Below are 24,573 nucleotides of genomic sequence, written 5' to 3' on the forward strand. Positions count from 1 at the left end.
GGATTACTACAATGTATGGCGTCCCGTTAGCGCCCCCTTGCAGCCCACATCTGTAATAACACCCCGGCCTTGCGTGACATTTTTGAGAACGCTGACGGCGCAAAACTGATCTCTACTCCCCTGCTGTGCACGGACGAGCCAGGAAAACAAGACTCCCTGTCATGCATCAGAACAAATGTCTGTGGAATAAAGTGATATGCGCGCTGCACAATGACTGGTAAGAATCTGCTCCCAGCTGCTTCCATACTGGGTTTTAAAGCCGTAATTATGTGCCTCCTGCCGCCGCCGATCCGCGATACAAAGAGGTGTATTTAGTCACCTAAGATGGTGAGTCCGGTGCAGGCAGGTCTCACTGTTGTGTCTGCTCTGTGTTGCACGCCTTTGAGGTGGGAGGTCCCTGTTCTGCAAATGTTCCATGACGTGCAGATGGGGGGTTTGTAAGGGGTTCTCACGTCCGTGCATTTCCCCCTTCGGTAGGCTATCCCCCAGCCTGGGACCCCGTATGCCAGCTGATCCCCGAAACAACAACAACAACAACAACAACAACAACAACGACAACAGAAAGACGTGAGGATGCAAATCATGTGAGGACAAATGTACAGTGGACTGTATACACTTAGTAGAGCTGCCATATTTTAGTGGAAGTTGGCAAGTTCCACTCATTTTTAAGCTCACAAATGTATCCCATGTTAGGGTTTGTTGGTTAATACAATGTTGAATTGTATCGTGATTTGATCACACCATGACATAGTTGTGTGTTATGTTGCCCAAATTAAAGAGTTTAGGGAAATAAAAAATACACTAACAAAGTAAAACTAACAAGTTCAATATTTGTTTTCTAATTAAGGACTGCAGCTAATTATTATTTTTCCTTAAATATTAATCTGTTGACTATTTTCTAGATTAATTGATAAATTGTGCACCATTAAAAGTTGTTCAAACTGTGTTTAATGGCACAGAAGACTAATCTATTAATTTGTATGCTATTTAAACTATTAATTGTTTGGCTTAATCGTCTATGGAAATCATTTTCTCTGAGCACTGGTCCAAACCTCAAAATACTGAGTTTACTGTTCTAGAAGGCTAAAAAAAAAAACAGTAAATATTACCATTTGAGACCTGGAACGAGTTTATTTTTGGCTTTTTTTGCTTTAAAAAATGATTCATCAATTATCAATATAGTTTCTGATAGTAATAGTTACTATGTTTACTGACTAAGCCTTTCAGCTCTAGTATAGTATAATAGGCTACATATTGTAGGCATTAATTAAACAGAGTGCACAGTGACATCCAATTTTGCAAGTATTTGTCAAATTGTGATAAATGCCTAGGACCTAAATTAAGGCGTTTTATATTAAAAGACCCAGAGAATATTTGCCTTTACTTTATATTTGATTTTACTCTAATTTAAACTGCAAGTATTTCTATTTTAATACCTATCAGCACAAGAATTATGACCTGTATGATCACATAATGACGCACTGTGTGGTTGAAGCCTGTGTGCTCATTTCTTCTGCAGTCTTGGTGCTGTAATGTGTGGTGGTAATTATATATGTAGACAGGAACCGGGAAAATGGCTACAGACATTGGCATGGTTGCCATGGAAACACACAATCATGTCAAGATTTTTTTTTCAGGTACTGCTGTGATAATGGCATAAAGTACGCCTGGTTTGAGAGAGCTGGCGGATGAATTAAACGATGGTTGACTGATCAAAAGTGACTTTTTTTTTTTTGGAATGAATTAATGAGCCTTCAAGTGAGAATTGTAGACTTGCAGGATTCAGGGTTTGTATAATAGTTATGGGTGTTTGTATCAGCGCTTTGTTCAACCTGCAGTGTTCAGTGTCCCCTGTAAATGATATCGCAGTCAGCCACATGACAGCCACTACAGCCAGCAGAGAGGAAAACCTCATTCCTTCCATTCATAAACACCCCCCTCTCTCTCTGTGTGTGTGTGTGTGTGTGTGTGTGTGTGTGTGTGTGTGTGTGTGTGTGTGTGTGTGTGTGCGCGTGTGTGTGTTGTCCCCTCCGTCTCACCCCTCCTCCCATCGGTTTCACCACTAATATCATTAGAGGCCTGCTAGTAGTCGGGTGCCTGTGTGGCATTCAATCACACGCAAATTTGTGGCAGATTTGAGGCGGTCAGCAGAGCCGTGGTGGAGCTTTAGATGGTGGAAATGCCAAAGCAGTGTGGAACATCCTGGGGGACAGACCATTATATTTATAGAGATGGGCGACTTGACCTTCACTGCACATTGAGTATCAGCCATTTTAGTGCCGCTCCTCTAGATACCGAATACAGCATAATGGATCTCAGCTGCAGTGCAGTTAGTTAGCTTCAACTTCATCTTCGGCTTGTTAGAGGCTAATAATAGCTTTCTGCAATTCCATACTGTGGACGGACTCTGTCAATAGACAGTCTCTGCATTCACTGCTTTTTTGGCACACAGAATATCTAAAGGACTTGCACTGTGAAATTACAGTTTTCACTTGCAGTAAAATAAAGGCTTGCCATTTGGGCAGGATTTCGAATTTAGAGGTGAAGTTCAACTATAAGTCGTTACGTGAGTTTAAAGCCTTTGTTCTGCTGTGTAAGCTTCATGTTAAGAGAAAGACCTCTGATAAATATGGCTTAGCCGTAGCTCAAAGCCAAGGACTCCTATTCATAGAAGCACCCAGTTGTTCTCACCCAATGGCACAGAGTGAAACTGAGGAGGATGGTCAAAGCGGGTGAAGTATTTATAGTCGTGTAAATTGTAAAGTTTCCCACAAATGACTGTGGAGGAGCGATCATAAATCCATTAAAATCAGGGGAAAGACTCGGTTTGTTGTATTCAGAGCAGCTTCTGAACATATTATTATAGAAATAGATTTTGGCATGTGTCCAGCCGTCACATAACATCAAAACAAATTTGGTGGTGTGTCCTGTGTTCTACCTGGGGCTGCAGGTGGTGCTCAGGCAGACTGTTTAAGTCATAGCAGTCTGTAGTAGTTTAATCTAGCATCAAGTTTCGTATTTAAAATCTTTACCTGTAGAATAACTGCAGCAGTCAAATACATGTAATGGAGTGAACACTACAATATTTTCTTCTGAAAATGTCATGGAGATAAAGTACAAAGAAATACAAAATGTAATACACAAGCCAATTCCCTAAAGTAGTATTTAAGTAAATGTACCGACAGTAGCAGTGGTGTAAGAAGTACTCACATCCTTTACTTTAGTAAAAGTACTAACCCTAATACCAACACATTGTTGTATAACTGCATTACTGAGCTAGTTTACAGACTTTAATGACTCCTGCTTCTTACTTTAACATTGTTAAATCACCTTGACTCCAAACATTACAATATCTTGTTTTAATATACACAGTAATTTAGCTAATTATACAGTTTGTACTGTATATAAAATATCTGAAACGTAACTGTAACTTTAGCTATTAAATTCCTCTCTCTGAAATGTAGTGGAGTACACGTACAACGTACCACAAAATGTAAAGACTCAAAGAAAGTAAAAATACCTAGTAAATTGTACCAAAACACAGTATTTGAGTATGTGTATTTTAACGATTCCAAATCTTTTAGTGGCCTGTCCGGCTCATTTTTCCTTTGACTGCTGTATAACTTGAAATGTGTGAAATAACTTGTTGGTCCGGAAGTATCAGAGGCTTTCTACTGTAATAAAATAAATGATATATGTAGATGTAAGAAACTATAATAGAAAACAAAATTAACAACTTCATTGAAATGTTAATGATGTAATTAGTCTCATCAATAACATGCATTTAATTGTGGAGAGTTTTCAGTTAGAAATAAAATATGACCAAACAATACTTTTTGAGCTTTGAGCTTATAAAAAGTAATATCTTTACATTTGCATTTCATTTTTGGTAAAGTTATGTAAAGAGGAAGTATTTACTGAGCAGAAGTTAATGTAGAGGCTGTAATGGCACCATGTCACACTGAACTCATGCATCTAATTCACAGGATGAGGTTTGCAGCTGCACATAATCTGCAGTATTGTCCTAGTTTCTTTTTTTTTTTGCCGTGTTAATGACACCCTCATCACGACTCTCTCCATTCACAAAGCGAATCCTGTCGTGATGGGAGAGAACTGGCTCTGAACAGACTGTGGGTGTCTCAGGATTCGGAGAACATGTCTAATTTTTGCAGCACCCTTACACCCAGCCACACGCCGTCTTTTCATTGAGTTCCTCTCTATATACAACATGAATAGGATCACGCTGTAGGAAATGTACATTCAGAGTGGCTGCACCATGTGATTAGTGTCTTTCAAAGCGCCTGTCACTTTTGCTCTTCTGCTCTGCATATATTCACATACTCTGTCCAACTGATTTAGATCATATTCTGTGTACCTGAATGAACCTGTGTCTTCATCCAGATCACACAATATTGGGCTAAAATAAACGACTGAATCTGGGGATGAATGGACTCCTGCTATCTAAGAAAGGTGCTGTTTAGCTCTTTGCATCACAATATCTGACTCCCCACTTTGTGTGTAGAGTGAGGCAGCTCCCGCTGTGCTTTGAAACAGAGTGAGAGAGAGAGGAAAAGCGTCCTTAAACGTGGGCTGTTGTGTAATCCCTCCCAGGGCCCCTTTGCTATTTTTGTGCCTGGGTCCGCACGTCACGGTTGGGTATTTTCTCTGGTGACTAGCTCGCATCAATAGATCTTCTAATGTACACCCAGTCAGCCAGCAGCTTCATGACTGATGGGACTATACCTTGCTAATTTATTTCAGTATTGTTACCCCGGCATGAGGAGAATGGAGAAACGGACTATGCAGCATGAGGAATGTCACATGTGACTGTCGATATGGGACAGGGGACTATTCAAATGTCAGGTTTGTATGAGGATTATATTTGATATCTGAATGTCAGCTGCCGTATGAGCTGAGGATTTTTTTCCCCATCAGACCGTGTGCTTTATGTCATTCTGATCACAGTGAGAGCTGCTGATTGATTTTGCATGCTATGTGCTACGTTGCTGTCAGAGCACCACAGAGGGTTTTACCATCCAGCGTCTCTGAAGTCATCTCCGTATGATATTTATGGATTTGTTGTCAGCGTGAGGCTTCACGCCTGTTCCCTTTAATGGCCAACTTAGCCTCTATATGATGTAATGCAGCGGCATAGTGGTGCTCTCCATAGCCTGCATTTGTTTTCTCATTGTCCTCTTTCGTGTGTGGAAAGCAGTAAGGGATGTGCTCTACGAATGTCTGCTGTTCAAATAAATCTCACAATGAAGTCATTTCTCCATCCATGCGGGCATACTGTACCACAGTCAGCCCACAGTCGTCCCGAAACACACCTACTGCCTCCCACCTGCCTCCTGTTGTTGCACGTCATTGCTGCTGTGTCATATATTTTCGTATAGGTTAGTGCTTGTTGCTGGGAGCGAGAGAAATTTGCAGTAAAATGTCTGCTGGTACAGCCTTTATATCCAAATAAGAAAAGTATGAATCTGTTGAGAGATTTGTCAATGAGACTCTGAATATGTCGGCTCTGTTCCCTCTCTATCGTGCTTAGTCTAAAGGTATGCATTGTTTCTGAGGGTCTTATCTCGCTGTCACTCTGCACATATATTCCCCTTCCCTCCACTCGGAGCTCACACCGAGGATGGAAAACTAAGCAATGAGGTCAGACCGACCTTGAAGGGGAGCTCCCTACCGGGCCTCTGAATTTATTTACCCCCAGGCACCCCACTTAGTTCACCTCCATAAACCTCCCTGTTAAAACATGGATCATTCCAATCTGAGGCGGCGCTCGCCATCCTTCATTATCTTTCCTCTATCCTGCTCTGGAAGAAGCCCTCAAATCTGTCTGAAAGCAGAGCTACTAAACCATAAACAGCCAAAAGAGGCAATGGGCTTTTGCACAACAACAAAAAACAACAAAGGGGAGATTATTACAGATTACATCTGTTTTCAAGCATCTCTTGAGTCACCTTGGATTCGTATCCTCTGGTTAATGCCTGAGGAGAGTGTGGTGCGCTAACAAAGAAAGAGAGGGAGTGAGAGAAAGAGAGTGAGAGTCGGAGGATGTCCTAATTAAGGGGAACTCAGAGGGTTTGAACCAGATAATGTTACATAACCTCGTTAGGGAGGACACAGCATTTGATACTGAGAAGATGGAAATGATGTGCCCTCAGAGACCCATCCCCATGGCATGAAGCGAAAGTATAGCGACAAAAGCAATTCACTTTAACCGCGGGGGATGATGAGGTTTCTTCTTGGAGTCCAGCGTGTTTATGTACAGGACGGCACGTCGTCCCATGCAGCTCAGTGTGTAAACTATGATGACACTACAGAGACAGACAGGTTAAGGGTTTCAATCCCACCAGAGACGAGAACCCTGAAGGTGTTATACTGTGATTCTGGCATTGGAATAAAGACGTGAGCAGAATATTTTGATATTTTATGTAGATATCACATCGAAAGGGGTGCAGCTGCGGACTCATTGAACATGATCTACAGTAACTGTCTGCCACTTGTGTGTGCTGGCATGCAGCGACACATACACACCATCATACTTTTTTTTCTGACATTCCCCCATCTTCTGCAGAGTTTTACAAGTTTCTTTTGTGTAGATACTTTTCACTTTTTTGGCATTTGCAAAAGCCTTGTTGACAAAAACTGAACAAGTGAAATTGAAAAGTTAAATCTGTGATATAGGATAAAGTAAATGGGTGATATATTGTGAATATTTACCTTGTTGTTTTGCGAAATATATTAATAAAAGTGAATTCACATTGAAGGGAATTTTTGTTGAAAGGAGAAGCTGCTGTGATAAAGGATTTGATTCCTATTCAGCTCTCTCTGTCTCTCTCTCTCTCTCTCTCTCTGTCTATCTCTCTCTCTCTCTCTCTCACTCTAACACAATAAGCATATACAACCATTCATGACACACTTACAGTAAAAGCATTTGCCTTAAATACCTACACTTTCACATGGGCATCTGTCACGATTGACATGAGGTACCTTTGGCTTTTTAGAGGCTGTTAAAGAGAAAATAATGTTTTTTCCATTCCTGCTGTGAAGGAGCTCGTTACGAATTTTATACTTCAATTTTATTTGAAGGACTTTTGGGAAACAGTTTCGCTCTCCCTCTCAAGGAGAGGATTTATAGGAGGAGAAGTTTTATAACTAGATTACCCTCTTGTGCATCTGTATGTGGTCCTAGTTTAGGTGATTGTTTGTCATGCATCCATATTTGTCTAATTGTAGTTTCTGTCTGATTTCTTCCAGGTGACCCTTCCCGGCAATCAGTTCACATGTATGTTAATATCACTACGGTTACATAACAGGTAGTGTCCTTGTAAATCGATCCCAAAGAAAGTGACATTGGATTTATGGAGTCACTTGAAACTACTGCGGGGGTGAAAAGCTCCACTGAGGGTCAGGACAGAAATGTTGTTGCACAGACAAAATGCACCTCGGAGGCAGCACAGACTAGGAGGAGTCCATCAGTCGAATTGGAAGGCAAAGGGTGGCACCAACAACTGCAAGAAGGTCAGAGCCGAGACACATGTGGTTTTAAAGAAATGTCTGACTCAGGGAAATCACTGCAATTAGAAGATCAGCACTCCCAAACTCAGTCCACAAGCCAGCAAGACCATGAGGTGTCTTCGTATCCAGTACAGCCCACGAAACTGTTTCCCATTGGCAGAGAGAAAGCTGTAGGTCACTTAGTTTCTGCAGAGTCCCCAGGACCTGTGTCTCACAGGAAGTCCACCAGTTCACCTGAAGTCCAACAACAGTGTTTCCATTCAGGGATGGATCAGCTGTCAGAAGTTGCGTCTAAGGTGGAGCAGAAACCACAAAAGCCTGGGAAGTATGTTTGTGATTACTGCGGAAGGGCATGTGCCAAACCCAGCGTGCTTAAAAAACATATTCGCTCACACACCGGAGAGCGGCCCTATCCATGTGTCCCGTGCGGATTCTCCTTCAAAACGAAGAGTAATTTATACAAACACAGAAAGTCCCACGCTCACTCGGTCAAAGCTGGAACAGTGCCACTCTCAGAACTTGGTTCTTACAATGCCAACACAGACCAGGGGTCTTTTGAAGGGGAAGGAGAGTTATTCTCTGATGCTGAGCAAAGCACGGACACGGATGAGGACACTCTTAACGACCCGCTGCTGCTGCTGGACTCTCCAGTGGACGGATCAGATAACACTGCTGTAAAAGTACTAAATCTCATTGCTCAGAAGAAGGGAGCCACGTCGATCTCAGCTCAGGATGGTTCATCCCAGCCCCAAGAAATCAATGCATCTCCAGCTGCTACCGAGGCTAGCCGTGCAATTCAATCTTGCACGATCAAACAGAGGCTTGCACTTCGGCTGTCTGAAAAAAGAAGCAGCGACTCGGACCACAATCTGTCCCTCCCGAGTCAGTCTAGCAAGGGCAGCACGGACTCCGGCTACTTCTCGCGCTCCGAGAGTACCGAGCACCAGACCGGTCCTCCCAACACTAACGCAAAGTCCTATCAAGAAATCATGTTTGGGAAGTGTTACAAGCCAAGCCCTAAACAGACAGCAGCTTTTGTGGCTTGTAGCACTGACTCAAATGAATACACAGGGAGACGCTCGGAGAGAGGCGTTTCCCGTGTTTTCACCCAAGAAAAAGACACCGTTGAGCCAATCAAAATAAACACAAAATCATTCTCGAGGGAGGAGGTAAAAGAACCGCAGTTAGACGCTGGCTCTGATGTAGGGACTCTGATAAGAAGCAACTCAATGCCAACATCCTCGGCAGTGTGTCTGACTATGCCTCAAGCCCTCAGAGGCAGCCACTCTTTTGATGAGAGAACAAGCACCGGGGGCATGAGGAGGCTCAGGCGGCAAGCTGCTTTCGAACACTCCGCACATGACGGCCACGCAGACGCAGACAGCCACGGAAAGATGAGCGAGAGTGGCATTTCACCCTCAGGATTGGAGATGGAAAATTACCCCTCCATGGCATCTAATATGAGCCATCAGAGACACGCAATGGAACTGGCAACGCGGAAGCGTCGGAAAGAGAAGAGGGAGGAGGAAGATTTGCCAGGTCAATATGAGGGCCATCATGAACAGTGTGAAGAAATGTTTGACTCAAGTAAGGACTATGATTCAAAACAAGCTGCTGTGGGCCTCATGGCATTAGGAAAAGGACATTCTTCAAGTATGCTAACGCAGCTGGACAGGTGTGACATGGACATATCAGTGAGCCCTGAAATGTCTGGTAGGAAAACTTTAGGGAATGTAATTTCTGTTATCCAGCACACAAACTCAATAAACAGGCCCCACTCTGAACAGTCAGAATCATACAAGTATCATGGGCAGAGACAGGATAGTATTTCTTTGTTTCAAGCTATGGAGGCGAGTGAATCATATGAGTTGGAAAGGAGTGATAGCAGGCTAAGGCAATCATTTCAACTGGGCCCCAAACTTGTGCGACAGCCCAACATACAAGTCCCTGAAATCAGGGTCACAGTAGAGCCTGACAGTCCAGAAAAAGCTCCTGAGGTGCAGGTGAAGGAGCCAGAGAAGCATGTGGAGGAGTTTCAGTGGCCTCAAAGGAGTGAAACGTTAGCACAATTCCCTCCAGAAAAGCTCCCTCCAAAGAAGAAAAGGCTACGCTTAGCTGATATCGAGCATTCCTCTGGTGAATCTAGTTTCGAGTCTGCCTGCACTAGTCTCTCCCGCAGCCCGAGCCAAGACAGCAACTTATCTTATTGCTCCGCCTTCTCCTTTGACAGGGAGGAGAGTTTGAAGTCAGTCTCTCCAGCCAGGCAGGATGAATTTGGCAAACCGCTAGAGCTCTTAGCAGTGCCAGGGAGTGGGCACTCCCTCTCTGTGCTCAGCCAGCGTCAACAACATGAAATGAGACGCTCCTCCTCGGAGCAGGCGCCGTGTAACTTGCGCAAGGAGTTCCCAGAGGTACGCAGCATATCATTTGACTATGGCAGCCTTTCTCCAACATCCAAAGTTAGACCGGTGGACATCAGCCTCTCGGCTGTGAGGGAGAGAAGGAGGGGAAACTTGGTGCGGCAGGAGTCATTGAATATGGACACTGAGGTAACACAAGTCCCATCACAAGTGTTTCCGCAGCACCTCAGCAGCACCTCCCCTCCATTCACAGCAGTTGCTGTTCTGCCACAGACTTTGCCAATATTCTCCACGGGGAATACATTCCCCCAGCTGTCACATCCGAGCCTTTTAGTTCCCGTAAGAATACAGACTCATGTGCCATCCTACGGCAGTATCACATACACTTCAGTATCACAGATTTTTGACAATCAGTATGACAGTGTTAGCTCCACCACGTCCTCCTCTCAGAATCAGATTTCCCGTTTGTCTGGAAATCTTGATTCTCATAACGTATTAGCTTATACCAGACCACCTTCGACGCACACCCTCAGTGTAGAAGCCCTTGATTTGTCTTCAGCTAAGCTCAAGACAGGCATCCCGCTCTCCCTGACCTCCAGAACTATCTCAACCACAAACGCCTCCAGTGGTGGCACCAACAAACGGATGCTGTCCCCTGCCAGCAGCCTGGACCTTTTCATGGAGGTCAAGCAGCAAAAACGGGTGAAAGAGGAAAGAATGTTTGGGCAGATAGTAGAGGAGCTGAGTGCTGTGGAGTTGGGAAAATGTAATTTGAGCGAAGAGAAGGGGCACAGGTCAGAGATGCAGGGCGCATCCACACTTCATGCTCAGGATGACTCACGTATGAGTAAATTTATCACACTTCAACAGAAAGTGACAGAGGCCTCTGAACACGGCGTTGAGTCAGCTATGGAAAGTAGCTCCTCGGAAACCAGCTCACCTCCCTACTTCAGCGAAGTGAAAGAAGTTGGCATGGAGAAACGAGTGCAGATGGACATGGTGTCACAGCTGGTCACCAGTCAAGACGGCCTGATCTCAGACACAGAGAATTCAAGACTTCTATCTCAGTTTCCAAGTCTCCGTACGACGACAGGAGTGAGCTGGTGTTATCTTAATTACACCAAGCCGAGCTGCTCTCACAGCAACGCCCCTTTCTCCTCCGTGTACACCACCTGGTGTGTGAGTTCCCACAACCCGAACCCTCTTGAGCTGAGTACCAGCACTGCTCTGGCTCTGCTGCGGTCCAAACAGAGGGGAGACAAGGTTATATACACCGTGGCAGCTATGTGTCAGCCTGGCACGGGGAAACTGGTGTCATCCCTCATCCTGTGGAGGCAGACCATGGAACAGGTGAGAAAAGAATCCCATCTCTGCATCGTTTCTAAAGCACACCACTGTCTAAAACATAAAAAAAAAAAAAGATTTTTTCTGGCCCTTAAGAGCAAAGCCCTATCGATGACATATTTAATTGGTCTTGCAAGTATCACTATACATATAGTCGAGCTGCACTGTGCAGTTTTCCACTTTGGTAGCCCGTCGTGTCAGTGAGAGATAAATGTTTGAAATGTAGAAAGTTTAAAAGGACCTTATTACACAGAATTTGGCTCACATTGAATCGTTTGGCAGAAGGTTCACTCACTATTGGCAGGTTTCTGAAAATCATTTGCCTGCTGCTAGTTATGATGTTATAAGCTTTGATTCATTACTTGTTCTACATTTACAGTTTGAATAAAAAATGTCTCCGCAGTGAAAATACCAGAAACCAAAATTATATTCAAGTAAATATCGTGTCTTGGCAAAGGGATGTTTTTTCCCTGTTGCATTGGATTTAGCCTGATAAGATTGATGAATAATGACTTAAAAAAAAAATCATGCCTAGTGTAGCTTTCACAGAATAGAAACATGAAAATCCACTAAATTTGAGTTATGTGTACCGTTTTCCCCCAGGCACCAGTAGCAGCAGCATAATTCATGTTTCCAAAACATGCTGTGTAACACCATGTGTGACATACAATATTGGAAGCATCACGTTACGGTGTCGATACGGTGTCGACTTAAAATGGATGTTAACAAAATGTTTGTTCATCTGATTCAGCTGCAGAGGAAACCGGAGCCCAAAGAGGTGGACATCACCTACGGGAAGAAGGTGAAAGACATCAGCTGCAGAGTGAAAACTGCCAAGGAGGAGTGGAAAGAGAGGGAGGCTTCCACAACCCAAACAGTGCCAACACGTATTAAGATCTTCGAGGGAGGGTCAGTCAAGATATTAGTTATCATAACACTTGTCAGTTCTGCTGACAGCAAATACAGCAGCTATATTAGGATGCTAGTGCATTCACTGTCTGTCTGTCTGTCTGTCAATGCTGTTTTTAGCTATTGAGGCCTGTTTTATGTATTTGTTCATTAGAATACTGTTTCTGTCTTTCAGGTACAAGTCCAATGAAGACTACGTGTATGTCAGAGGTCGAGGCCGGGGTAAATACATTTGTGAGGAGTGTGGTATTCGCTGTAAGAAGCCGAGCATGCTGAAAAAACACATCAGGACCCACACAGACGTGAGACCGTACATCTGCAGGGTCTGCAACTTTGCTTTTAAAACTAAAGGTGAGTATTTTTTAAGCTTATATAGAATAAAAAAATACAGATTTTATAGATGATACAAAAGACTCACTATTTACAGTGTTTGCTTTAAACAAGATTACTTAAATAAATATATTTAAAATGTGTGCATATCAGATTTTGAAAAAAACATTTGCAGCAGTGAATTCTCTGTAGTTTTTACTGCTATTTAGAGCCACTAATGAATGTTGCAAAATTAGCAGTTGTCTCCTCCTTTTCTCCTCTTTATTATTTCTGGGGGAAATTTTCTGAGCTGGACTTGGCTGGCATGTTCACTAGTAAAAACATAAAATAAAACCTGGGCTATTTGTAATAAAATTGTAGCTATTTTTTAGTCAGAAATGGTAACTTAATTATTACTTCTTTCGTCTTTCACAGGAAACCTGACTAAACATATGAAGTCAAAGGCACACATGAAGAAATGTCTTGAACTGGGAGTGTCAGTGACGATGGATGACACGGAGATACAGGAACATGGTAAGATACCAGCATATCAAATATCTATGCAGATTCATAAACGACGGCAGAACAAATCAGACTAAACAGATGCGTTTTTCTTTTAAAGTGGACGACGGCCAACAAGAGTCCAAGACAGAAGTGGTAATCACAGCCAAACACCAGTTCTCGGACGCTGAGGACTCTGACGGCATGGACGAAGACGTCGATGAAATTGACGAAGACGATGACGAGGACGACGAATACGAGGGCGACTCCACTCCAAAGTTGCGTTCAAGAAGCTCGAGTCCTCAGTCGTGTGGAGTTACTTCTCTGGCAGTCACAGCCACCGCCGCTCTCCACGTCTATTCTCTCACCTCTCTGCCCGGCGCCGATGTCCGCCAACAGTCCTCTGACAGGCAGACCAGCTCCGATCATCGACCCGTCCTTGCAACCGACCAGAAAGAGAAGTCTGTGGATGAAGACTCTCTGACTATGCTGTCTCCAGACCAGGCTGGCTTCCTATTTGACCCCTACTCCTCCTGCCTGCTCTCTCCTGGTTGGGAGTCTCCCATCAGGGAGCCTTCCCCTTCACATCTGCGTTACCCGTCCCCGAGGCGAGAACTCTCTCCGCGAGGTCGCTCCTCTTCCAGATGGGACACCTCCCCGCTGCGGCCTGGCTCGCCCGGCTTCACACCCATTCAGCACCTCTCTCCGGTCTCCATTGAGCGACCCGTGTCTCCTGGAACAGAGCTGGCTGGAAAGCGAGAGTCCTCAGTCAGAGGCCGGCAGAGAGTCGTGCTGAGGGCGGTTTCGCCACGGAGAGGCTCGCACCAACACAAAGGGAGTGGTGATAAAACCCGACACCAGGCAAAGATGGAGATGGCTCAATATGGAGCCTTTGAAATGGAGATGGTACGTATCATGAAGTGTTCAACTGCACCTCTACCAAATAGGGTTTTAGATTTGATGGGTCGGCCATTGGCAAAGGTGACAATGTTTTGGTACAGATTCACAATATTTAAAGGATTTCTGAATACTTGAAGATAGATCTGTTTAGATTTAAATTTTACAATGTTCTTATGAACTGCCAAACATACCTGAAAAAAAAAAAAATACGTCCTATGATTGTTAAAAAGTCTGGTGATTGTTATTGTCAACGAATCTCATGAAAAGACCAAAATCAACAATAAATTATGAATAGCTGTAATGTAATATATATATATATATATATATATATATATATATATATATATATATATATATATATATATAGTATTCCTCTATGCATTAGTGCTGCATTGTTTTAACACATCAACTTGCTGCTTGCTGGTTGTGATATTTCACCAAATATGTATTCATCCGCAGCTGAAAATAGTCTCCAACAAATACAATTTGTAGCTCTGTTTGAGTCACGTTTGTTAAATACTATCGTGACCACCTGTTTTAGGAAGTTATTTAGCCCTTTTTAAAAATGAGAGTGTTTATTCATGACTCTTTCTTCAAGTGGAATTTTTCAATTGGGGCAACTTTGGCTCGGTGGTAGAGCGGTTCCCGCTCGATCCCCGGCTTCGCTAGTCCATGTCGATGTGTATAAATGATTAAAGAGTCCGGATGGGCAGATGGTAGCTCCTGCCATCAGTGTATGAATGGGTGTGAATGGGTGAATGAACATGTAGTGTTAAAAGCCCTTTGAGTGGTCGGAAGACTAGGAAAGCGCTGTACAAGTACATTTACCATCTTGGAGCTGATTAACACAGACAAGGTAAGTTGTGAAGTGAGACACCAACATATTGTTGGTTTTGGTCTTTTCTTTGGATTTGTTGACAATAACAGAAATATAGAATACCACAATCCTTATGGTTTAATGGATGTGCAGTCGTGGTGAGCTATGTGTTCTCAAAGCGAAGTTTACTCACATATTTCTCACATTTCTGCCTTTTTGCTAACTATAATATATTTTCACATGAGCAATGATCCTGGCAATGTTGAAACGGCTCCTAACGCTGCCAATGTGTCGTTTCAGGATCAAAGGAGCAGCTTGGCTTCCAGTCTGCCTGGTGCTGCCAGTTCTCATCACCAGAACATCCTCAGCCACCTCCCTCTTCACTCCCAGCAGCAGGTCCACAGTTTGCTCCCCGTTGTTCCTGTCGGAGGGTTCCAGATGTTACACTCCCCGCCTTCCTCCAGCACTGATGTCACCCTTTCCTCGGCGCCGAGCCCCCAGAGCAGCGAGGGCCAGCGTTGCAGCAGCAGGGAGGGATCTGTCCACGGGCCCGAGTCTGGAGGAGAGGACACCAGAGGCCAGAACCAGCTGTCCACCCATCAGGCCTCTCAGGAGAAAAGCCTCGACCCCGGCGTCAGCGGACAGGAGGAGAACGTCCAGACCTGCTTGAAAGCCATCGCCTCATTGAAGATCACCACAGAGGACCCTCACTGAAACACCCTTTTTTCGGTCTCCTTGATTTGACCCAGGAACAGACAACCCCTCCCCACGCTACACCTGCAACCTTGTCGTCCTCAGCCCTTTAGGCACATAACCTCATCTTTATCCAATTAGAGGCAATATAATAACACTTCCTCGGGGTCTTGCACATACTCCAGACAGCTCCTTTTAGATCTGAGTGGAGATCAAACCTTCACAGTGAAGAAGAAACCCACCCTGTCTGATGTGCTCTTCTCTTCAGAGACTCTTTGAAATGATTGGACGAGCAGCAGGATGTCTTGCGAGGTGGAGAATCATTATTGGGTGCAGGTGCAATATGGAAAGATATTATGCTAATATGCCTTTGTTTGACATAGTAGTTTGCGTACTATTGCACATAAATTATATTTATGGATTCTGTACAAATGTCCTTAACATATACTCCTTCTTAGATGCATACAAACAGTGTATTTTACTGTATGTGTACTTTGAAAATAGACTGTTGTTTAATGTAATCATATCAAGGTGTGATGCAGTAGTGCAGTAAATAAAGACTATTTATAAGGGGAAAAGTATGTGTATTATGAAACAGTCTGACCAAATTTTAAGTAGACGCTTCTTGTGCAGTTTGGTGCTTCTAATCAAGCGGCAAGGGTCTGTGCCTTTATTTTGCTTTTCATCATTTTGTTATGAGAAGGTTGTTGTGGAATGAGGAAATATGTCGAGGTAGGCTTTATTCAGAAGTGTCAGCGCTGTCAAAGAGTTCGCTCAAAGAAAAGCTTTTTCTTTCTTGTTCCATCAGTTATGCTGACAGACGGATGCAGCTTGATTTATGTGAAACAATCTTAAAAAAATGTTTCTTATGTTGCATTTTTCTAAATGTTGTGGTTTTTATCTTGGTAAAAATGCATGGGATTTGCTATTGCACAAAAATAGAGGAAGTTAATATGTAATTATGAATACTGTAAGATGTATTTATATATTAGAACGTGAGCACTTATTGATACTGGTAAATATTTGACTACTATTTATATGGTATATCTGTACTTATGCAGCAGTGATGCAGTTATGCAGTGAGCCACGCTGGCATTGCTTTTGATCTCATGTATTTGCTTTGATTAAACAGCGTTTATTCTCTCTCTCTCTCTCTTATACAGATGACCATAAGCATTTTATGAGTTTTGACGATGCACTTTCATCCTTCATCTTTGATGTTTAACTGACGTGGTCAGTGGAAATAAGGGAGTAAAACATGTTATGTTCTCTTGTGGTTTTTGAAACATTCCAGTCGTTTTTTCACGTTTCTCATTTTGTGAAACATGTTGCACACTAATTCAAGGGGCTATGATGATCAGTCAATAGTATGTTTTCTTGCATTTCAAGTGTAACTGGATGAATCAATATCACTTTACTGTAAGTAATACTAAAGTAATGATGTTAACAGCGTGAGTTGGTTGACTATTACTGTGCTTCGGCTCAAAATGTAAGTAATCATTCACCAAATGCATTACTTCTTCTCTGTACATATATGTGTATTTTTATGATTTAAACTATTTTTGCAGTGTTGAATTCTGAGAACTTTTTATGTGGATTCTTTATATCTCTTTAAGAGGTAACAAGTCTGCAGTTGACGTAACGGAGGTTTAACGAGGGCGAAAAATAGCACAGTGTTGATCGCTAACGCCGTGTGTCTCATCTTTTAAAAAAATAAATATATAAAGTGTATTTACATCTTCAAGTGGTTATGTTACCAGTTTGAAAATGAATTTCAAAAATCAGAAAACACTTTGTTCACTCATGTTTACATAAAAGAATTTAAAAGGTGCACTGCTTTAATCCTGTGTTTCCCTTTTCTGAAGATGTACGTAGCTTTGATTTCATGTAATTTTATTTGTCGTGACGGTGCAGAATGCTCATAAAATGTGAAGGGAAAGTGAAGCCTTCCATTTGCTTTGGCATACAGTATGTATTCAGATTGTGTTTGTGTTTTGTTTTTATTGTGTACTTATATTTACTGAACTGCTTTGTGCCTCTCATGTCTATGAAATTCCCTGTAAAACACACAGAGGACAAATCACTTTACCTCTCAGCTAAGATCTTTTGAGGAAAAAAACCTCAGTAGCCAACCCGTTGTTTAGCTATTTGCATCAAAACTGGTTAGTCAGGACGGAGTGCCTCTTTTATGCTATGGGGACTTTATTGTTTGGTGCTCTACTTTTTCAGATTAAATTCAAAATTGTTTTAAAAGAATATACTTCTAACCCAAGGATGTGTGTTGCAGTTTATTTCACAGTTTTTTCCTCTTTTGCTTTATTATTCGAAATGGCCTCCATGCCTTTCCTCCTGCATAACTCAGGATTGTTTAAATTAGAGCACGCAGGGAATCAGATTAAATCATTCACATTTTACCTTCAGGCAGAGTGTGGACACAAAAAAAAAAGAAATCTCTTCAGAGTGAAAAATTCGAGACTCCTACCAGTGCCATCCTCTGGTGAAAAATGATTACTGCAGTCATAACAAGGAACAAGAGAAATAAATGAATGCTTCCATAAATAGTTCTCACCTTGTAGATAGTATTCAACCGCTTTCAGGTTGCGTCCAATTCAGCAAAATGCTGACGGCACATTCAGTGTGCACTGCACTCGACTGCATGTGTGAACCATGTATTAAGTGAGGAAATGACTGTGATCTTTGTGGTGCATTATGCCAGCTCTTCTCTGGGTTTGGGAGGAGGTATGTTCTAATTCTGGCCAATCACATAGACAGATCTTTTTTTTTTTTTTCTATCCTGCTCAGTGACTATGCCTGTCAGGCCCATTTGTTAGAATAATTATATGGCTGTTAACAGCATCGCAGCTTAAAATAAAGTTAGTGCTGTGACGGCTTAAAGCAAGCAGAGGCATCGCACAAAATGGCTGCAGAAGATCAGGAAAAAACCTTTCAATGATGAAGTATTTTGATTGTATTCATACACATGGCGACTGTGTTTCACTTCCTGCTTGCATTACAATCAGAGCACTATGGGTGTCCTGGACAGAGCCATACAGTGTCTCTGTTCTCCCTCTCTCTGCTCAGAGTGAGCTCTGCTCCTCTGGTTTATTTTGAGGTGGTCTTATCACAGCTGTTGTATCTGTGGTGGCAGCCTGTCCCGAGCCCCTCGACACTCTTCCTTTTCCCACTCTGGCCCTTGGTCCTGGTAAGACCCTGTTTGCTCGCTACCCTGCTTCTTCAGGGACATTTACACTTGAATTGCATTTAAAAACAAAATTTAATTCTGTGCTTGAAGTGGTTTTCAAACCTTCTCTTACTCTTAAAAGCTACTAATAACCGTTTGTTTGAATTTGATGGGTTTCTGAAGCTTTGTGAAAATGAGAAGGAGAGGGACTCAATTGAGACTTGCTCGGGTCATTTGTTAACAGAATGGCAACAATACTTAATATTTGTTTAGATTCTCTGATTGTGCACCACCACTATTGTTTCTTTGGACAGTGAAGATATCACTATCTTTTCCTGTTATTTATTTCAAGTTGAATTTTCAAGTTGTCTCCTTCAAAATATTGAACATATATGAGGTCACTTATGTAATACAGATATTTTTCACAGTTGGAAATGCAGCTTTTGTACGCACAACCACTGACATTGACATCAATAAGAGTGGATTGGAAATAAATAAATAACTTGCCCATATTAAGAAGTTCCTAAAATAGCCTGTGGGGTCTGGAACAGGTGCCATGCGCTCTGCTTGTGAAAGCAGTGTGAAGGCTGCACTAATTTTATGCACGTAAACAGGCTCTGGCTGTGAGCCTGTAAGACAGGCACAATCACTGTGGTACAATAATAAGCTTCGCTATCGATTTAAATGACTGGGGTTGAATCATTTCTTAGTCAAAAAAAGAAAACATTTTCTTAAACTTGTCTTAGGAGAAAAAAACATTAGGTGCTGTCAAGACCATGCATTGCTGTCTTTAACAGCTACAATTGTTTACAAAAAGGCATCTAATATGTATCACTGAGCTCCTTCAGCACATAATATACAGCTGGTTTAATTTTCCTTGCTAAAAGGCACCATGGTGGTATCTGCTGAGGAACATGGCGATTAAAAAAATATGATATTATGCATTTCATTATTAAAAAATATGAATAATCTGCTGATAACTTTCTCAACTAATCGTTTTGTCCAGTAGTGTCAGAAAATAATGAGAAAAATTCCTATATTACAATTCCACAGTCCAACATGACGTGTTCAAATTCCTTGCTTTGTCCGGCCAACAGTCAAAAACCCAAAGATATTCAGTTAACTGGCATATATTACAGAAATACCTGTAAATCTTCACATTTGAGAAGCTGGAACCAGCAAATGTTTTGCTTTTGTGGTTGAAAAATGATTAAAGTGGTAATCAAAATTGCTGGTTAATTTTCTATATTTCGATTAATTGACTTATCGCTGCAGCTCTAATCAGCAAAAGGCTAATATCGCCCTATATATCAGCCGATGTATCAGTTTGGATTTTTAGGTCTTCTTCACGGTTACGGTAGGAAAGGCGCTTGTGTATATAATAAATAAATGACTCTGTTTCAGGGTTCTGGTATTGTGCAAGCTGTCACTTACTGGGACACTTTAAGAGAACACAGCCAACGTTAATGTTATTCGTAGCACACTTGTGTTTTCCTGCTATGAGAAGTCGAAATGTCTGCTGTGAAAAAAGTCTAAAGCTTTTGCATGATGAAAAGTGTAAATCTGTCTTTCAGTTAAACAGAAGTTCACTGAGTTTCGTATTATTCAAGATTGTCCTTCAAAAAGTAACCAGGACGCAGTATAAGGATTGACGCCGGTTTGTCAGAATTCATAGAGCGAAACCAACTGTTTCCCTTTCAGTACGGCTCAGAATAATGGAGGCTTGTCCTGCACCCACGGGTCCCGAGGCGTCGCCAGCCGAGGGTCAGCACATTGACCTGACAGAGGACCTGGCCCAGCAGCTGGAGGACATCATTAGCACCTACCAGGCTGACGAGATTCCCGCTGAGCCAGAGGACACAGAGGAGGTCACAGCCATCAAAGAACCAGGCACCCGCAAGGACCAGAAACTGGAGAAGAAGATGCTCAAAAACCTAGGTGCTTCTTTTTTTATATCTCAAAATGTTTTATTGATTTTAGCTGAGGTGGGTTTCATTCAGCTCCGTCAGCAAAAGTCCAAGTTGCACTGAAACCGATAGGTCTGTAAGTAGAGCTGCAATGCTTGTAAGTGCATCCATCTGCAACAGACAAGCAGGTAAAATAGTATTTCCACATGCCTTTTATAATCGGCGACAGACTTCTCTTAATCCTGTATACCAAAAAAAATTCTCAATACAAGGGTTGTCAAAATGATTTAAGCTCAAACTTGACTTGTGACTGACTAGTGATGTTTAATTATCTGTGGCTGTTCAGGAAAAGAAGCCATGCTGCTGATGCAAAGTTTGAACAAACTCAACACTCCAGAACAGAAACTGGAAGCCATCATCAAGAAGCACGCTGAGCTGGTGAGTGGATGAATATTAAAAAATTAAATAGAAAGAGAAAACAGAAGTGGTGTGCATCTTCACCCTATTTTTCTGTGCATTTCTACAGTTGGAGGAGCACCGGAGTGACCAGAAGCAGCTTAAAGTTCTGCAGAAGAAGTTGCTCCAGGTGATGAAGGAGAAGGACCAGCTGCAGAGCGAGCACAGCCGGGCCGTGCTGGCTCGCAGTAAACTGGAGGGGCTCTGCCGAGAGCTGCAGAGGCACAACAAGACCTTAAAGGTACTGCAGCTCCTGTCCTTTCTGCTCCTCATGCTCAGTAGTGGAAGTAATATTTAAGAACAACTAAAAACCAAATGTCTTAAAAGCACGGTATCCAACCTGAGCTACTAAAATTGCCGTTTGTTGTTGGTTGATTTTCGGTGCCGGCTGTTGTGACCATATGTTGTGCTCAACAGGAGGTGACATCAGCTGGCACCAAAGATCAAATATTGTGTCAAAGATCAGGGTTTGACCTCTCAAGCTGCCACAACTCATGTTGTGAAGCCAAGATAATTTAATGTCTTCGTCTAGTGGAGATCGTCCCAATTCACAAAGTGAATGACATCTACAATATATTTACACTGCATGAAAGGGAGCAGACATTTCCCTCCAAGCTTTACGCATGATGCAAATTTAATTGAGAACAAACGTACTGAAAATTCCGTTGCTCTATGTGTAACTAAAAGGAAATGTAATGTAATATTTATATCGACAGCGACTATTTTGATAATCGATTTACCATTAAATTTAAATTTCAAACATGATCTGATTACAGCTTTTGAGCTGTGAGCGTTTCCTGTTTTCTTTGTCTAATGCGACAATAAACTTATAGTTTATAATTAATATCTTCAGGTTTTGGACCGTTAGTCGGAAAAATAAGCAACTTGAAGACATCATCAACATCTGAAAATTGTAAAAGGCATTTTCACATGTCATATACCAAACAATGAATTGAGAAAATAATCCTTGGATTAATCGATAATTAAAATTATTTGTTGCAGCTCTAATATCTTCCCATTTTTCAGGCTGTTCAGTTGTAGGTGGGAAAGAAACAGTGGGTATAACCACAGAGATTTTACAGATTCCACTGTTGCGTGGACTGCTGGGAATTGTATAAAATCAGAGGACAAGCTAAAAATGACCCCTAGCTCTCTGTCACTGGACTAATTGTATTATACACCAGGTTGTTTTGAGCTCAAACATCCATCTCTGCAATGCAGGAAGAGACCCTGCAGAGGTGCAGGGAGGACGACCTGAAAAGGAAAGAGATCACCACCCATTTCCAGGGGACACTGAGTGAGATTCAGGCCCAAATCGAGGAACACAGCAGCCGCAACACCAAGCTGTGCCAGGAGAACAGCGGTCTGGCAGAGAAACTGAAGGGGCTCATTTCACAATACGACCAGCGAGAGGCGGTATGGATCCTGACACATGCTGAGCACACATGGGTTCAAAACAGGTCTTCATGCAATTCTACCTGAACCGAGCTAAAATCTCACACATCTTGGCCTCTGTGTCAGTTTCAAACACATGAAATATTTGCACATTTCACAGGTCTTACATTTATTAGTTACAGTATTTGGGTTTCATGTAGCCTCCCTGAGCAAGAAATGAAACAGCTTTCTCTAATAAATTGCCTTTCAGAACCTGGATAAGGTCTTCAAACACAGAGACCTGAAAGAAAAGCTGCTGGACACCAAACTCACGCAGGCCAACTTGATACTGAAGGAGACAGAGGACAAGCACAAGCTGGAAAAAGAGCTTGTACGTATCAGATTTGTCATGTGCTCTAAGTATTTCCTAAGAATATATCTGCATTTTTGATTCCCTATCTGCTCATTTTCATCGATTTATTTTAATTTTCCACAGCTGCTAAAACAGTTGGCAGCATTTAAAATGAAAGTGAAGGTCATGAAGGAGCAAGAAAATGATATGAGGATCCAGGTACAGTGACAGGGCATCAGGAGCCAAATTGATAACATTTTTGACCTCTGTAGAGACACGCATAATGTTTTTTCTCACCATCTCTCCTCAGCTCGAGATGTACTCCAAGAAGTTTGATGAATTCCAGGGCACGGTATCAAAGAGTAACAGTGTCTACAGCGACTTCAAACAGGACATGGACAAAGTAAGAAAAAGTCAGCTTCATGATATTGGTTATGTTATTTAGTTTATCTGGGAATAAAAACATGGTAAAAACAGAAATGAGGAAAAGAAATTCCCATGAGATTTACGCTGAAACTAAATCTGACAAACTGTATGATCCTACACTCTATTGTGGCAGCTATTTTTAGAAGTGGCTTTGATTGTGTTCTGTGTAACGTGATTTTTTTATTGTGGTGTAGATGGCCAAGAAAATGAAAAAGCTGGATAAAGAGTGCCAGTCATGGAAGAGTCGCTTTGATAGCTGCAACAAGAGTCTCGTTGACATGGTGGCAGATGTAAGAAACATTTCAGTCATTTATAGCCCAATACAATTATTTGGTCATTGGTATCTTTTTGCAAGAAAAGACAAAGTTCTTACCAGTTTTACAAATGCTTTGCATGCATTTTAATCCTTTACAGAAAACAATCAAGGAAAAGGAGTTTGAGCTCATCACCAGCAAGAACCAAAAGCTTGAGAATCTGTGCAGGGCTTTGCAAGAGGAGAGGAAGAGTCTTTATGAGAAGGTGCAGGGAGTTGGAAGTCAACCACACAACAACAGTGCTGAACCAACAGAGAAGGAGGGCCCAGAGGAGCTGGAGACCCCTAAAGTCCCTAAAGACGAAGACCCCGTCCAGAAAACTGCAGCTCCTGCCTCTGCTGCCCCCGCCGGGACACCAACACCCGAAACTCCAATGACAAAGGAACTGGCTGAACTGAAGGCTGAGCAGGGCCGCCTGAAGGAGATTGCCAGCTCTTTTACGATCTCTCACGTTATACCCACAGAAACAGTCGTTAGCCAATCACAAGGACTCTCTGAGGGCGTCCAGGAGCCAGAAGAGAACCACATAGAGGAGATCAACGGCGAACACCTCCAGGAGGTCGAGGAGGACGGATGCCAAGAACAGAGGGATTTGGAAATGGAGTCAGTTGATTAATGCTGCAACTAACATGGTAAAGAAATCTGGCTCGTGTGAGATTCACAGCAATAAAAAGAAAAATGGCAATGTTGGCTTTGTCTTCAGTGTTTGATCCAGATATCTCAAGATTTAAGAGAAGTCCAACTGTTTTATTTCTTTTCTAACTCACAGATCAAAAGTTTTGACTCACTTCCACTGCATAGATTGTCATGACTGATCATCAATACAAAAGATTAACAACTGTAGAAGAAAATATCTGGTTCTATGATACAAAAAGTAAAAAGGTGCAAGGCAGTTAAAAACACAATGTAATAAGTTAACTACGACTCCCAAGGGGAATTTTTCAAAATAACATTGTGATTACTGTTAAAAGAAAAAATTGAAATGACAATGCAAAAATGTGGGGAAAGACTTATAGCTGCTCAGCTCCATTTTTATGTTATTCTGGTTGAGGTATTTTACCCCAAAAGACCACTGCACTTTCACAATTTGTGAAGCTAAAACAAGCTGGTTTTGTGTTGCACAATTTTTTTTTTACATCGATTCTGTGTAGTAGATGTATTATCAAATCATTAACTTTCTCAGACCTGACAAAGCTCCTTCCA

General features: G+C 42.2%; 2 protein-coding genes across 3 annotated transcripts; both read left to right on the top strand.

Moving 5' to 3' along the window:
- Positions 1-28: 28 nt before the first annotated feature.
- Positions 29-17,632, top strand: hivep2b (HIVEP zinc finger 2b). 2 transcript variants are annotated; one of them, XM_068721846.1, is made up of 8 exons: positions 29-217; positions 478-584; positions 7,267-11,237; positions 11,983-12,140; positions 12,316-12,491; positions 12,885-12,983; positions 13,072-13,856; positions 14,968-17,632. In XM_068721846.1, exons 3-8 carry the CDS (start codon positions 7,371-7,373, stop codon positions 15,379-15,381), a joined length of 5,499 nt encoding a protein of 1,832 aa, XP_068577947.1. In that variant the 5' UTR covers positions 29-217; positions 478-584; positions 7,267-7,370; the 3' UTR covers positions 15,382-17,632. The 2 variants fall into 2 exon arrangements, with proteins under 2 accessions (XP_068577947.1, XP_068577946.1); XM_068721845.1 differs by lacking the exons at positions 29-217; positions 478-584 and adding an exon at positions 4,649-4,863.
- Positions 17,633-18,461: 829 nt separating this feature from the next.
- txlnbb (taxilin beta b) lies at positions 18,462-24,060 on the top strand. The gene is made up of 10 exons (XM_068721936.1): positions 18,462-18,562; positions 20,243-20,479; positions 20,795-20,886; positions 20,975-21,145; positions 22,126-22,320; positions 22,550-22,669; positions 22,775-22,849; positions 22,941-23,033; positions 23,251-23,346; positions 23,471-24,060. The coding sequence occupies exons 2-10, from the start codon at positions 20,257-20,259 to the stop codon at positions 23,984-23,986; spliced, it is 1,581 nt and encodes a 526-aa protein (XP_068578037.1). The 5' UTR covers positions 18,462-18,562; positions 20,243-20,256; the 3' UTR covers positions 23,987-24,060.
- Positions 24,061-24,573: the final 513 nt, after the last annotated feature.

Source organism: Cebidichthys violaceus, unplaced genomic scaffold (assembly GCF_023349555.1).
Source record: "Cebidichthys violaceus isolate CVI_PGR_0920_01 unplaced genomic scaffold, fCebVio1.0.p SCAF_28, whole genome shotgun sequence".
Classification (NCBI taxonomy): Eukaryota; Metazoa; Chordata; class Actinopteri; order Perciformes; family Stichaeidae; genus Cebidichthys; species Cebidichthys violaceus.